Source organism: Pituophis catenifer, unplaced genomic scaffold (genome assembly GCF_029215685.1).
Source record: "Pituophis catenifer annectens isolate HBS135680 unplaced genomic scaffold, rPitCat1.0.hap2 SCAF_8, whole genome shotgun sequence".
Taxonomy (NCBI): Eukaryota; Metazoa; Chordata; class Lepidosauria; order Squamata; family Colubridae; genus Pituophis; species Pituophis catenifer.
Window position 1 is genome coordinate 21,596,757 of NW_027256888.1, and position 14,858 is coordinate 21,611,614.

General features: G+C 42.5%; 1 protein-coding gene across 1 annotated transcript in view; it reads left to right on the plus strand.

The window, feature by feature from the left end:
• Positions 1–14,858, plus strand: part of LOC139320679 (gamma-aminobutyric acid receptor subunit alpha-4-like) — a 249,948-nt gene that overhangs the window by 173,283 nt on the left and 61,807 nt on the right. Inside the window, exon 8 of the mRNA XM_070949112.1 lies at positions 10,856–11,095. Within this exon, the coding sequence (XP_070805213.1) occupies positions 10,856–11,095 (240 nt within the window). The remainder of the gene's footprint in view (positions 1–10,855; positions 11,096–14,858) is intronic.

Consider the following 14,858-nt stretch of genomic DNA (forward strand, 5'->3'; position numbering starts at 1 on the left):
CCGAGCTCCCCAAAGGCCATTTCAATTGGGGGAGAAAGTTTACCTCTCCACAAAATATTTGAAGTTAAAACTTCCTAGCAAGAAATTGGGACCAAAGTTTATGGAACCATTCCCCATAGTAAAGATAATCAACCCAGTCACAGTGCAATTGAAGTTGCCCCGACTGCTAGGGAAGATACACCCGGTATTCCATAGTAGCCTCTTAAAACCCGTGGTTGGATCGACCCTGAGGCCACTACCCTGTGAGCCTCCAGACCCCGTGGTCATAGGGGGCCAGACCCATTATGAGGTGCAGCAAATCCTCAATTCGAGGTGGCACAGGAGACAACTCCAATATTTAATCAAGTGGAAGGGTTACCCCTTATCAGAGGCAACTTGGGTAAAGAGTCGAAACATCCAGGCTGCTCGCCTTATAGCCAAATTTCATTCAGAAAATCCAAACAAGCCAGGTGGGGGGTCACGTCCCTAAACTCTGCATCTGTACTCAAATTGTTTTGCTTTGCGCAGGTCGCCCTTGGGAAGTGAGGGGAGCCGAATGTCAACTTGCAAAGCTTTCAAGTTGCCATGAGCAGGAAGGAGGGAGAACTGATAGAGCTGATTGATTTCCCTAACTGAAGTGCATTCCATACATTCTTCCTGACCGCAATCAGAAGGAGGATGTTGGATTTCACAGCCAGCCAAAGTGGTTAATAGGAGAATATGATTTATGACATGGCCAGAGAGGAGGGGAGAGACAGGGTCATAGGGGAACATAAATTTATGTGGGATTAGTTCTAACTGCATCCGAATATTGCCGAAATGGTGCTCCTAATAAATGACTGTATTTCTTTTGAAGTTCGGCTCATGGCTCATGAATTAATTAGGGCATCTTTCGGAAACTTCACTGAGGTGAGGTGATGGCTCTTGGGGTGAGGAGTGGGATGATCCTACATAACAGATGAATAAAGGGATGAGAGAAAAGTAAGATTTCAGCTGAAAAGTGAAAATGGTATCAGACTGAAAATAAAAATGGGAAAAATGGTATCTCAGCAGAAAATAATAATATAATATCAGCTTGTAGTTGGTGTAAAAGTATGTAAAAATATACACTTTGATTTAAATACAAATATAAGAAAAAGAGAAAAGATTTTGCAGTTTATACTGAAAAGTTAAAGAATACAATTGTCCTGTGGTTATCTCTTCACTCTTCAGCACAGCAAAGTATAGGGCTCCTTAATAAAAGGAAGGGCTGCTTTCTTCCCAAGAAGAATGCTGAACAGGGACTTGAAATTTGCAGCAGCAGGATCACACGTTCTTTTGTATGAATTGTCAGGCTGCTTTTTAGGAGATGCTTTGTTCTTAGCCCTCTTTATCCATATCCTCTCTGTTTTGAAGTGCTCCATACTTATTGTTTTCCTCCTTGCCTTCTTGCACTTTGCCTGCCTGGCCATTGCTGGGGTTCTACAAGGTCCATGTGCTCAGTGTGTTGCTCTGGCTCTGTAGCTGGTCCTCTGATGCTCCGCCACTTAGCTGGCCTCTGGCTGCCATTGCCCATCGTCCATCTCCATCCGTCTCTACTTCTACCTTGGCCTCCTGCCACTCAGCTCCTCATTTTCTTTCCCAGGTGGCATCCGTATCCGCCTTGCCCATCTCCGACTCAACTCACCTCCTCTCAGCTGGTCTGCCACACCAGTCACTTCCACACTCATTTCTGGCTGGCTCTGCCTTGACTGTCAGTCTGGATTGCAGAGTCAGGCTGGCGAGCTGCTGCTCTGGGCCAAATCTGAGCTGCTGAGCTGCTGGCTGCTGGGCTCTCTTGTCTCCGGTCACCTCTGCCTCTGTTGCTGGGGGTCACTCTGGGTCTACTTCTCAGCTGGTCCACTGTGCCGTATTACCTCTCAGCTGACTCAGACTGCCTCTCAGGTCTGCCAGTCGTTAGGCACTTCTTAGTTGATCCTACGCCACTTCTCAGCTGGGTCTTCAAGTGCTTCTTAGCTGGGTCGCTGATGTGGGCAGGGGGAAGCTGGCCTCTTCTCAGCCTTCGCACACTGCACTACTGCTTCATCGCTGTTTTGATAGTGCTTTTCTCCTTCCCCCACTTATTTTTCTCTCCTTTTCCCTTCTCCTGTCTTTCTTTTCTTACTATCTTTCTGCTCCTTTTCCTCCTCCTCTCCTCCATCCATTCCTTCTCAGTTTATTAACTTTTTCTCTCCATGATGGAGTACTGCTTCTTCCATTGCCATCATCTTGGGATGTGTGGTAAGATAACGTAAGGTAACATAGGGTAGGGTAGGGTAGGGTAGGGTAGGATAGGATAGGGTAGAGTAGCATAAGATAGGGTAGAGTAGCATAAGGTGGGATAAGATAGAGCAGGACAAGGACAAGACAAAATGTGTGCTCACAAGACCTGACTCTAGTACCAAAAAGTTCACAAGACACCTTCTACTTTGTTCATTCTGCCTTGCAAATAGTAAATTGGAAAAACAGTTACAAAAATCAATGACAGGATATTAAAGTGAAACACATTCAACTGCAATTTAAAAGAAGATGTTACAGTGGTCGCTGCAAAGCCCAAAGATAAACTGCATGAGGGCCAGGCATGAGTAACTGCAGGGAAAATCTGGATACTTGGCAAAGTGGTAGAGTTTACTGAGAAATTGGCTTTCTAAAACAAAGCTTTATCATAAGGTAGTGAAGGAATAATCAAGAGTGAAAGACTTATTAAATGGTCCCTTTTGAGGAATTTAATAATGGAAGCAAAGATTAGGCTTAAGTGGAAATTGAGGGGAAAAGATACCAATGGAAAGAGAAATATGAATATGTTAATTGAACATATCTTCATAACCATTTCATTTTGGAGAAGTGAGAGCTGGTATAATGTAGTAGTGAAGAACTGCAACAACCTAGACTTAAGTCTGTGCTCTGCACAAAAAAAAAAAAAAAGAATAACTGGGTCCTTGGACTAGCTGATCTCTCTCACCTCATAAAAAGTGCCCCATAGAGATGAGATTTGTCCAGTATGTTGAACCTTTGGTATAGCTCTCATCTTTTTTCTAGCTACCAAAAAATTGGTGGTAGTCTACTTTGTCAACTGTCTTACTGAAATCCAAGTGTACTATGTCCATAGCATTTCCCTTGTCCACTATGTTTGAGTTTTATGATTTTACATATCAGGACTGTCAGGGTTCCAAGTAACAGCCCAGATGAAATCAAAACTCCAAGGCAGGGTTCCTCAAAGTATAAATTTATTAGGCATGTCATATTGGCACAGCTGGTGAAAACCCGACTCTGAAGTTCCCTGGGTTTTCCCCACCCAGTTTAAAATCCAAAATTCTTTCCCCCCATTACACACAACCATCACATGCACCAATCAAATATCTCTCCCCATCCAGGATGTCTCCCATCCATGCCCCCCCCCAGGTGCTGGTGAAAGTGTCCTTCGTTCCTAGAAGAAAGAATGTTATTTTGGCTACATATTACCCCAGCTATCTCTACTCCCCTCTCTCTTTCCCACAGCTCCATCCAGCCTCGCTGTGGCAACCCTGAAGACATTCAAAGATGGCTCCAGGGTTGACAATGACATAGTAAAAATCATACAGTCCTTAGCTGTTCTTAAAAGTAAGTAAATTCAACTGTAGATGGACAACATAACCCAGTACTCTTCAACATCTTCATAAATGATTTAGATGAGGGAATAGAAGGGAAACTCATCAAACTTGCAGATGACATTAAGAATAGCCAACATTCCAGATCTCCACAGATTTGAACACTGGGCCTTGTCTAACAAAATGAAATTCAATGTAGACAAAAGTAAGGTTTTATATTTAGGCAAAAAAATCAGAACAATTAACCAGTGGAACAGCTTTCTTTCAGAAGTTATAGATGCTCCATCACTGGAGGCTTTTAAGAAGAGATTGGATATTCATTGATGTGGAAAAAGCATTTGATAACGTCAAATGGGACTTCATACTAGAACAATTAAAATATATGGATTTTGGGAGAAAATTTATAAAGATGTTCAAAACAATCTACTCCAGACAAGAAGCCAGAGTGTTGATAAACAGGAAAATGACAAAGAACTTTTTAATCCAAAAAGGCACAAGGCAAGGTTGTCTGCTATCACCACTGCTTTTTATTTTATCACTAGAGGCTTTAATTAGAACAATTCGAGAAGACAAACAAATCAAAGGTTTAAAAGTAAGAAAAGAAAGTTTTAAGGTACAGGCATTTGCGGATGACCTTGTATTTATTATTGAAGAGCCTGTACAATCTGGTCTTAGGCTGATGGAAGTGCTGGAGGACTATGGGGAAGTAGTAGGCCTGAAAATAAACAAGGATAAAACAAAAATGATAGTTAAAAACATGACTGAAGAGCAAAAAAAAAAAAAAAGAATTGGAGGGAAAGATAAATATTCAGACTACAAAAAAAATAAGATATTTGGGAATTCAGTTGACAGTGAGTTGCATCACACTTAAAGAAGATAACTATGACAAATTAATGGCGCAAATTAGGTCTGATTTGGAAAAATGGGGGAAATTACAGCTATCTCTAATGGGCAGGATAGCCACCATCAAAATGAATGTTCTTCCAAAAATGTTGTTTTTATTTCAATGCATACCAATTCGGCTCAAAAAAGGCTTTTTTACAAATTTGGACAGACTCATTTCAAAATTCATATGGCAAGGGAAATGACCGAGAATCAGATTCAAATTATTACAAGATGCTAGAGAAAGAGGAGGATTCGGCCTACCAGACTGGACAAAGTATCAGGCAGCAGTGTTGGTTTGGCTAAGTGAGTGGATGCATCTTAAAAACACTATTGGCACTAGAAGGTCATGACCTACAGACAGGGTGGCACGCTATTCTATGGAAAGAAAAACATTTAGTCCATCAGTACTTCCGGAGGCATTATATTAGGAGAGCACTATTGGATATTTGGAAAAAAATAAAAATAAATAATTATATGGAAATTCCTAAATGGGTGTCAACATTAGAAATGTACACACATCCAAATTTGACAAAATGAGGGGGAGCTGTCACCTATAAAGATATTTTGAATGAGAAAGGAGAATTAAAAGCGAGAAATACTTTAAAGAAAGAAGGAATCGAATTGGAATGGTGGGCATATCTCCAAATTCAATCTAAATTTAGGAAAGATAAAAAGGAATGGGGCTTAAAGCAAGAATAATCAGAATTAGATAAAATTTTATTTAGCAGGGAAGGCAAGACCATAAGTAAACTATATCGATATTTATTAGAAGAAGATATGATTGAGGAACAGGTAAAAAAAAACGATGATAATTTGGTGTAAATATTTTGGGCACAATATCAATTTGGACAATTGGCAAAATTTATGGGAAAAAAAATTAAAAATCACACTAGCAACTTCCTACAAGGAAAACCTCTATAAGATGTTCTATAGGTGGCACCTCCCCCCCCCCCAAGATTAGCACAAATGAATAAGGGGAAATCCTCGATATGCTGGAAGTGTGGAGAGACCGTTGGGAATTAGTACTACATGTGGTGGGAATGCCCAAAGGTGCAGAAATTTTGGAATTTACTAAAGAACTGGCTGGAAGAAATTTTGCTAACAGATATAGAGGTCAAACTGGAATTTTTCTTATTGGGAATTATAAAAAGAAAATATAAGAAAGATACAAATTATTTATTATTGCATATAGTCACAGCGGCACAAATAGCCTTCGCTCAAAAATGGAAAAAGAAAGATATTCCAAATGAAGAGGAAATATTACTGAAAATCTTTAACTGCGCAGAAACGGACAGACTCATTTTAGAACTCAAGGATAAAAGCTAAACTAAGTATTACAAAATCTGGGAACAACTTTATGATTGGATAGATAACAAGAGGGTAGCCAAGACAAATGTATAGTGTTAGAACAAAAATATAGATGTTATTATAGATAAATGTATGTTTAAGAGATAAATAAATATACAGAAATAAGGGAAAAAGTATTAATATCATATCATATTATGCTTAAATAGTGAACAAAGCTTAAGAACTATATGTTTATATGAGAACTAATATTATTGTAAAGTGATGGAAGATGTATGGAATCAGCGATGTCATATCTATGTCCAATGTTTTTTTAATTTGGTATTATTAATAAAAAACTTTTTAAAAATTTTTTTAAAAAATAAAAGATTGGATAGCCACTTGTCTGGAATGGTATAGTGTCTCCTGCTTGAGTAGTGGGGTCAAGACCTCCAAGGTCCCTTCCAACTCTGTTATTCTTTTATCTGTTAACCTATATTACACCATGTCATCATTTATTTTACAAAAAGAAAGCCAAAAGTCATGTGTGAAAAATTAAGTACACCTTTACTGCTTCCAAGGTATGATGAAGCTAAGTAGCAGCCAGGTGCTGCTAATCAAGTGCCCTTGATCAATTAATCATCAGCAAGTATGACTACCTTTATAAAAGCTGAAGTTTTAGAAGTTTGCTGGTTTCCAGCACTGAGTTGTGTGTTAATGCAAACAGAACGGGACTACTAGGTGTGGCCATCTTGACTCAGCCATCTTGGTATGGCCAGCTTATTACCACGAAGTCACTTCTGCCAACTCATCACCCCCAGGTCATCACAGGACAACTCAACACATCCAATTTAGTATGTGGTCAACTCACCCTAGGCAGCTGGAGGGAGAGCCGGTGGGTGGGTGATTATGTGGGCAAAGTACAGAGTGATGGCAGTGGCAGCCAGGAGCTTCTCATTTTCACAGCCCCCCTCCTGCCACTGCTGCCATTTGGCAGCTGCAATGGTGTTCAGGCCGCTTGGGGATGATGGCGGTGGGTAGAGGTGGTGGCGGGGAGGCAGCAGAGAGCGTTGTGTCCCATTTTCAAACAACTCACCACTGCAGCGCTGAACTTGAGCAAGTAAACTCAGCATGGCGGTGGCAAAGGGTGTGAAATAGGATGCACCAGCCTTTGCCACCTCCCTACTTCCCGCCCCACCCACAACAACCACCTTTGAGTGGCCCAAATGGCCCACACTGACAGTGGCTGTGGGGTGTGTGAAAATGGAAAACCCCCAACTGCTGCCACTGCTCTGTGCTCTGCCCACTCACTTGCTCACCTGCCCAGCTCTCTCTCCAGCTGCTTGCAGTGAGTTGTCTCTGTGGCAAATTGGCCATGTTGAGTTGTCCTGTCATGACTTGGCAGTGAGTTGGCAGAGGCGACTTGGCAATGGCTAGCTGGCCACACAGCTGGCTGCGCTGAGATGGCTGCACTAAGTTGTCCTAGACCCTAACATTATGCCAAAGAGGAAAGATCAGCATTGATCTTAGAGAATCAATTATTGCTGCCCATCAATTTGGGAACGGTTATACTGCTATCTCAAAACAATTTAAAATCCATAATTCTACAGTGAGGAAGATTATTCATAAGTGGAAAATATTCAAGTCAGTTGCCAATCTTCCCAAGAATGGGCATCACAGCAAATTCACCCTAAGATCAGACCATGCAATACTCAGAGAAATTGCAAAAAACCCAAAAGTTACATCTCAGACTCTACAGACCTCAGTTTTAGCATGTTAAATGTTAAAGTTAATGACAGTACAATTAGAAAAAGAGACTGAACAAGTATGGTTTGTTTGGAAGAGTTGCCAGGAGAAAACCTCTTTTCTCTAAAAAGAACATGGCAACCCAGTTTACATTTGCAAAGTTGCATCTGAACAAATCACAAGACTTCTGGAACACTTTCCTTTGGACTGACGAGAACAAAGTGGGGATGTTTAGTCATAATGCACGGAGGCATGTTTGGTAAAAACCAAGCAGAGCATATTGGCACAAACCTCTCGTACCAACCGTCAAACACAATGGTGGAGGGTTGAAGATTTGGGCTTATTTTGCAGCCACAGGACCATGAACTTCTCTGTATACCAAAGTATTTTTGAGTCAAATATGAGGCCATCTATGTGACAGCTAAAGCTTGCCCGACATTGCGACATACAACAGGACAGTGATCCCGAACACACCAACAAACCTACAACAGATTGGCTGAAGAACAAAAGAATTAAGGTGTTGCAATGGCCCAGTGAAAGTCCAGACCTAAACCCAATTGAAATGCTGTGATAGGACCTCAAGAGAAACATGCATAAACAGATGTTCACAGGCCTCAAAGAATAAAAGGAATGTTGTAAAGAAGGATGGGCAAAAATTCCTTCACAACAATACTGTATGAGAGAATGATAATTTCACATGGAAAACACTAAAGTTATTGCCGTTGAAGTTAATTCTACAATCTATTGAATCATAAGGTGTGCTTGGTTTTTCACACATGACTTCTCCATTTTGGCTATCTTTTTGTAAAATAAATGATGACATGGTGCAATATGTCATGTGTTGTTATTCATCTGAGGTTGTATTTACCTACTTTTAAGAACTGCTAAGGAGCAGATGATTTTTACTATATCCTGATATGTAAAATCATAGAACTCAAAGAAGGTGTACTATAGAGTATATTAAAATCACTGGTATTTTCCCCCAGGAACTGTAAAAGCATTACTGTATACTCTGAGACACCACTGTTTCATTGTCTTACACCAATTAAATGGGGAATTAATTGGTCTTGATGCTTTTTAAATAAAACCTTTAGATATAGTCAGTTGACGCCATCACTGACTATTGGGGGCGAATCATTGGCCCCCACGGAGAGGGCTCGCAACTTGGGCGTCCTCCTGGATTCACGGCTGTCTTTAGAAGAGCACTTGACGGCCGTGACCGGGAGGATTTTTCATCAGGTTCGCCTGATTCGCCAGTTGCGTCCCTTTCTGGATCGGGACTCGTTACGCACGGTCACTCATGCCCTTGTCACCTCCCGCCTGGACTATTGCAACGCTGTCTACATGGGGCTCCCCTTGAGGAGCACCCGGAGGCTCCAACTGGCGCAGAGTGCAGCTGCGCGGGTGGTAATGGGAGCGACATGGCGTTCCCATGTAACACCCCTCCTGCGCGAGCTGCACTGGCTCCCGGTGGTCTTCCAGGTGCGCTTCAAGGTTCTGGTTACCACCTTTAAAGCGCTCCATGGCTTAGGACCCGGGTACTTGCGGGACCGCCTACTACCACCAATAGCCTCCCACCGGCCGGTACGCTCCCATAGAGAGGGGCTCCTCCGGGTGCCGTCAGCCAAACAATGCCGACTGGCGGCCCCCAGGGGGAGAGCCTTCTCTGTGGGGGCACCTACTGTCTGGAACGAGCTCCCCCCAGAGATACGGAGGATCCCAGATCTGTGCACCTTCCGCCGCGCCTTAAAGACCTTACTATTTCACCAGGCCAGCCTGGCCTAATTTTTCCCCCTCTTTTATAAAAGATTTTTAAAATTTTAAATATCTTTTAGTATTTTATATATTCAATTTTAAATTGGTTTTAAAAGTTTGGGGTTTTAAATTTGTCGGGGCCAAAATTATTTAACTTGATTTTATTCTATTTTTAAATTTTGTATTATATGTGTTTTTATTGTTTGGCTGTGCACCGCCCTGAGTCCTTCGGGAGTAGGGCGGTATAGAAATCTAATAAATAATAATAATAATAATAATAATAATAATAATAATAATAATAATAATAATAATATAGGTTTGCTTCTTTAATAAAAAAAAGTAAGTGAAGTCTCCAAGTTGGGTTCATTTCTTGATGACTACATGAACAAATCCATGTGTTTTCTTTCCAGCAGTGCAGAAGTGGCTGGCATTGCCTTCTATAAGGATTTTTTAAACGTCTCAGTATATCCTATAATCCTGAGAAACCATGGGGGTGTTCTGACCTGGCTCCCAAACATGACAAGCCCTTTGTAGTTAACAAAACGTTCCCTTTATTAGGAGCGCCAGCAGCCGCTCTCTCACAGCAGGCTAGAAGTCTCTAAGTCCTGTGGAAAGTGACACTCACTCCCTTTCCCCCTGAACTGGCCCAACACACCAGGAGTCTCTCTTTCTCTCTTCCCTCACTTGCAAAGGAAGTCCTGGAAGGTGTGCTCACTTTCTTCCAGCAGCAGACACACACACGCTCAGAAGGCACTGCAGATTCCAAGAAGAATTCTGATAATTTCCAGACAGGATTTGGAAGTGCAGGCTACCAGTGGCTGACCAGCAGGGAGATGAATAGTTGTCTTCCACACCTATTCATCTCCGTCCTCTGCCTTTTATCTCCAGAGCTAGGATGGGGCTTCACTAGCAGTGGTGGTTCTTCCATCCCAAGGACCAGCCCATAGATTTCCACTGCTCTCCTCTTCTGCACATCCACTGCTCATCAGCCACCTCCAGACCTGGGAGATGTTGACTCTCCATCTGAGGGCTGATGGATGGCCCAGGCTCCGCCTCTGTCTCTATCTCTGACAACTCCATTCCCTCTTCCCACTCGGAGTTTTCAGATTGCCTTGATTCTGGCCCTGATTCCCACATCGCCGCTTCATCTGATTTGGCTGCCGAAGGGGTTGGCGGCCAACAGCTCACAACAGGATGTTTCCCAGCCAAATAACTGACCCTGCTTAACTTTTCCAAGATCAGCCAAAACCAAGTTTGTATTGCGACTTTCTCTGTTCAAAGACCCTCTTCACAGAAGATAACATTCAGAATAACATAATAACAGAATTGGAAGGGAACTTGGAGGTCTTCTAGCCCAACCCTAGAACTCTGCACAAGCAGGAGACTGTATACCATTCTGGACAATGGCTGTTCAATCTCTTCTTTAAAATCTTTAGTGATGGAGCACCCACAACTTCATAGTTCATGTTAGTTCACAACATGAACTAACACACTTTGTATTCAGTTTTCCCTCATAATTGAGGGTAAATTATTCTTTTGGTATTTTTTCTTTATTTCATAAAGACACCAATTACATTTATTATATTTCTTTTCTTTCCAAGGAATAACCACTGTGTTGACCATGACAACTTTGAGCATCAGCGCCAGGCATTCCTTACCTAAGGTCTCCTATGCCACAGCCATGGATTGGTTCATAGCTGTATGCTTTGCCTTTGTATTCTCTGCACTGATTGAATTTGCGGCTGTCAACTATTTTACGAACATTCAGATAGAAAAAGCCAAAAGGAAGGGGGTGAAATCCATCCCTGAATGTTCAGCGGCACCTGTACAGAAGGAAATTTGTACAGAGGAGACATCCACGGTAATATCCATTGCTAGCAAAATGACCCCTAATAGCATGCTAAAAGATATTTGGAGAGATTGGATGAACATTTGGTGTGGCTTTAACTTAGGTGTGTCAGGGTTGCAAATAACACCCACAATGAAAGAAAACACTCAGGCTTGGGTTTCCTCAAAGTTACATTTTATTAGAGATGTCATATTGGCACATCTGGGAAAAGCTGAATCTGAAAGTTTCCAGGTTTTTCCCACCCAAAGAAAAGTTCAAGTCCCTACCCAATACCCACAAGTCCATCACATGGTCCAATCAAACATCATCCCAGCTGGGGATGTCTCCCAGTTCCAGCCTTCCAGGTGCAAGGCAAGTTGTCCTTGACTTCTTGAGAAAGGAATGCTATTATGACTATATATCACCCATGCTCCTTACAATCCCAGTTACCCACAGTAGTAAATGTGGCAGGTCTGAAGGCCCAATACAAAAGATGGTTGACAGGCTGCCACCCCTGGTCGGAAAAGCATATCCTGAAATGAGAGTAGCAAAGTGGTTAATCATTCAGTATACTAACCACTTCTCCCTCCTTCAGGGGGACCCTTTGGCTTATCATGGAATTGCTTTACTAGGCTGCCTGCTTTGACATTCCAACTTTTAACCCATGTAGCCTCAGACAAAGGGTACCCTTTCCAATGTACTAAGTATTGTAATCTATACAATCTAGAGTCTAAAATCCTTTTTACTTCATAGTGGGTTTCCCCTTGCACTACAATAGGCTTGGGGGTGCATGAGCTTGTGGTCTTAACCTAGAACTTATAGCTGACTTCAGCAAGCTACAGTGGAAAACTGGATGTATTTTCCCTAGAATGCGTGGGAGGTTAAGCTGAACCATCACTGGGTTAATTACTTTCACTATTAGGAATGGACCTAAGAATTTAGGTCTTAACTTCTTGTTAGGCAGCCTAAGTCTTATGTATTTGGTCGATAGATAAACCCGATCTCCCACATGGAAAGGGGGTTGAAGAGATTGGTGTTTATCTGCTTATCTTTTGTATGCCTCAGCAATTTCTGCTTTTGCCTTCTTGGTATTCTCCCAGCCTTTTCTCAATGACTCTATCCACTCGTTCAGGGTCATAGAGGAGGGAGACTCCCTGGGCAATTCAGGGATGGACACAAAATCCATTCCACTGGTGACCTGGAAGGGGGTCAATCCAATACTACTGTGCACAGTGTTGTTGTAATTCACCTCTGCAAAAGGCAGTAAGTCCGCCCAGTTCTATTGCTTGGTAATCCACATAGCATCTGATATATTGTTCCACCATTGTGTTCATTCATTCCACCACTCCATTCGTACTCAGATGGAAAGCCAAACTTCCTTGCGTGGAACTCTCTCCAAAACTTTGCTGTAAATTGGACCCCTCGATCTGAGATGACTCAGTGCTGTATTCCATGTAGTCGGTAGATTTGTTTGATGAACATCTTCACCAGTTTTTTAGCGGATGGTAATCCCGACAAACTGTGAAGTGGGCTTGTTTTGAAAACAAATCAATTACTGTCCAAATGACCGTATTTCCCCCACTTTTTGGAAGCTCAACTACAAAATCCATCGCAAATTCTTCCCAAGGTCTGCTGGGTCTTGCCACTTGCTGGAGGAGCCCAGGAGGTCTCCCTGGCCTCATTTTCATGGCTGCACAAGTGGCACAGCTTTTTATGTAGTCCTCTACATCAAATTTCATTGTTGGCCACCAAAATTGCCTCCTGGCCAAATGTAGGGTTTTTAAGAATCCGAAATGGCCAGCCAAGCTGCGTTGTAATACTTCCAGCCTCAAACTGGTGGGGACCGATAATTTTGGACCCTTCCAAGCCAGTTCATCCCTTATGGTCAAGATGTCCATATTATCTATAAACCACTGCCTTCAGTGCCACCATCAGCTTGTCCCGGATGGGGTTGGGTTGTCTTTTGGCTTTGCCCCTGGTGGTGACTTATGCAGCTGATTGTGAGGGGGGAATGATGGTGTGGATGATTACTTCCCTGTGGCTATCGAATTGGGGTTTTGTCAATAGGGTATTGGCTAGTAGATTTTTTTTTCTGCTGGGATGTACTTCAGTTCGAATTTGAACCACCTGAAGTACTGTGCCCAGTGGACTTGTTTGTGAGATAATTTCCTAGGGGTCTTTAGAGCTTCGAGGTAGCTCAGTGGCTAAGCCCTAAGACACTGAACTTGTCAATCAGAAAGGTCAGCAGTTCAGCGGTTCGAATCCCTAATATAGGTCTCCTGTGTGAGCAGGGGGTTGGACTAGATGACCTCCAAGGTGCCTTCCAACTCTGTTACTGTTATTATTAGGGTAGGAGCTGTCCTTGTGGGTCTTTTTGTAGGAACACTGCTGCCACAGCCACGTCGCTAGCATCTGCTTGGATTATGAAATGCCATTCTGGCTCTGGATGCTGGAGGATTGGTTCTTCGGTGAAGAGCTTTTTTAATTTCTTGAAGATTTTTTGATAGTCCATTGACCAAGCAAGCAGTTTGTTTGGTCATGGCTTCGCAGGGGTTTGCCCCAGTGGTGAAATGTAAAATTTGTTACTACCAGTTCTGTGGGTGTGGCTTGGTGGGGGGGGGGTAATGTGACTGGGTGGGCATGATCAACTTTTTTAAAAAAAACTTTTAAAACCATTTTTTCCACAACCTCTTCAGCCGAAGTGGTTGTAAAAAAATGCTTTTAAAAGCCTCTGCCGATCAGGCAACTCACCTGGGATTGTCAGAGCCTTTTAAAAGCATTTTTTTCTACAACCTCTTTCGCTGAAGAGGTTGTAAAAAAAATGCTTTAAAAAGCCTCTGACAATCAGGCAACTCTGCTGGGATCATCAGAGGCTTTTAAAAGAATTTTTTCTACAACCTCTTTGGCTGAAGAAGTTGTAGAAAAAATGCTTTTACAATTTTTTATTTTAAAAATTAAAAAAAAGCCTCTGATGATTGCGCGGCTCAGCTGGGCATGGGGGGGGGGGTGGTCGGGGATTTTTACTACTGGTTCTCTGAAGGACCCAATGCCATCGCTACCGGATCGAGCAATCCAGTCCGAACTGGGAGCATTTCACCCCGGTTTGCCCCATTTTTAACATTTCTGTCAGGGGCAAGGCGACCTCTGCGAATGGTGGTATAAACTGTCTACAAAAGTTTGTGAATCCCAGGAAGCTTTGCAACTATTTGCGGGTGCATGGGGGTTGCCAGTCAAGCACCACTTTTACTTTTTCTGGTTCCATTTCCACTCCTCCTCTCGATATGTGGTAGCCTAGGTAGTCAATGGAGGTGGAATTCACATTTGGACAGCTTTACGTAGAGCTTAGCGGCCAGGAGTTTTTTCAGCACTGCCGCACTAGCTTTACATGTTCTTCGAGGGTCTTGCTGAATATGTGAATGTCATTTAGGTAAACTAGGACCCCTTTGTATAAGTGTTCATGTAGCACTTCGTTGATTAATTGCATGAAGACTGCTAGGGTCCCTTGCAGACCAAACGGCATGACTTTGAATTTGAAGCTGCCAAGCGGACAGTTAAAGGCTGTTTTCCATTCATCTCCCTCTTTGATTCTGTTACAGTAATAGGCCTTCCTCAAGTCCAGTTTGGTGAACACTTTCCCCTTGGCTAGATGGCTTAGCATGTCCTTCATGAGTGGAAGGGGTAGGTGTTTTCCATGCACACAACATTCATTTAATGAAAATCCACGCAAAGACTCATCCCCCCATCTTTTTTTTCTTTAAACAGTACTGGGGCAGCCA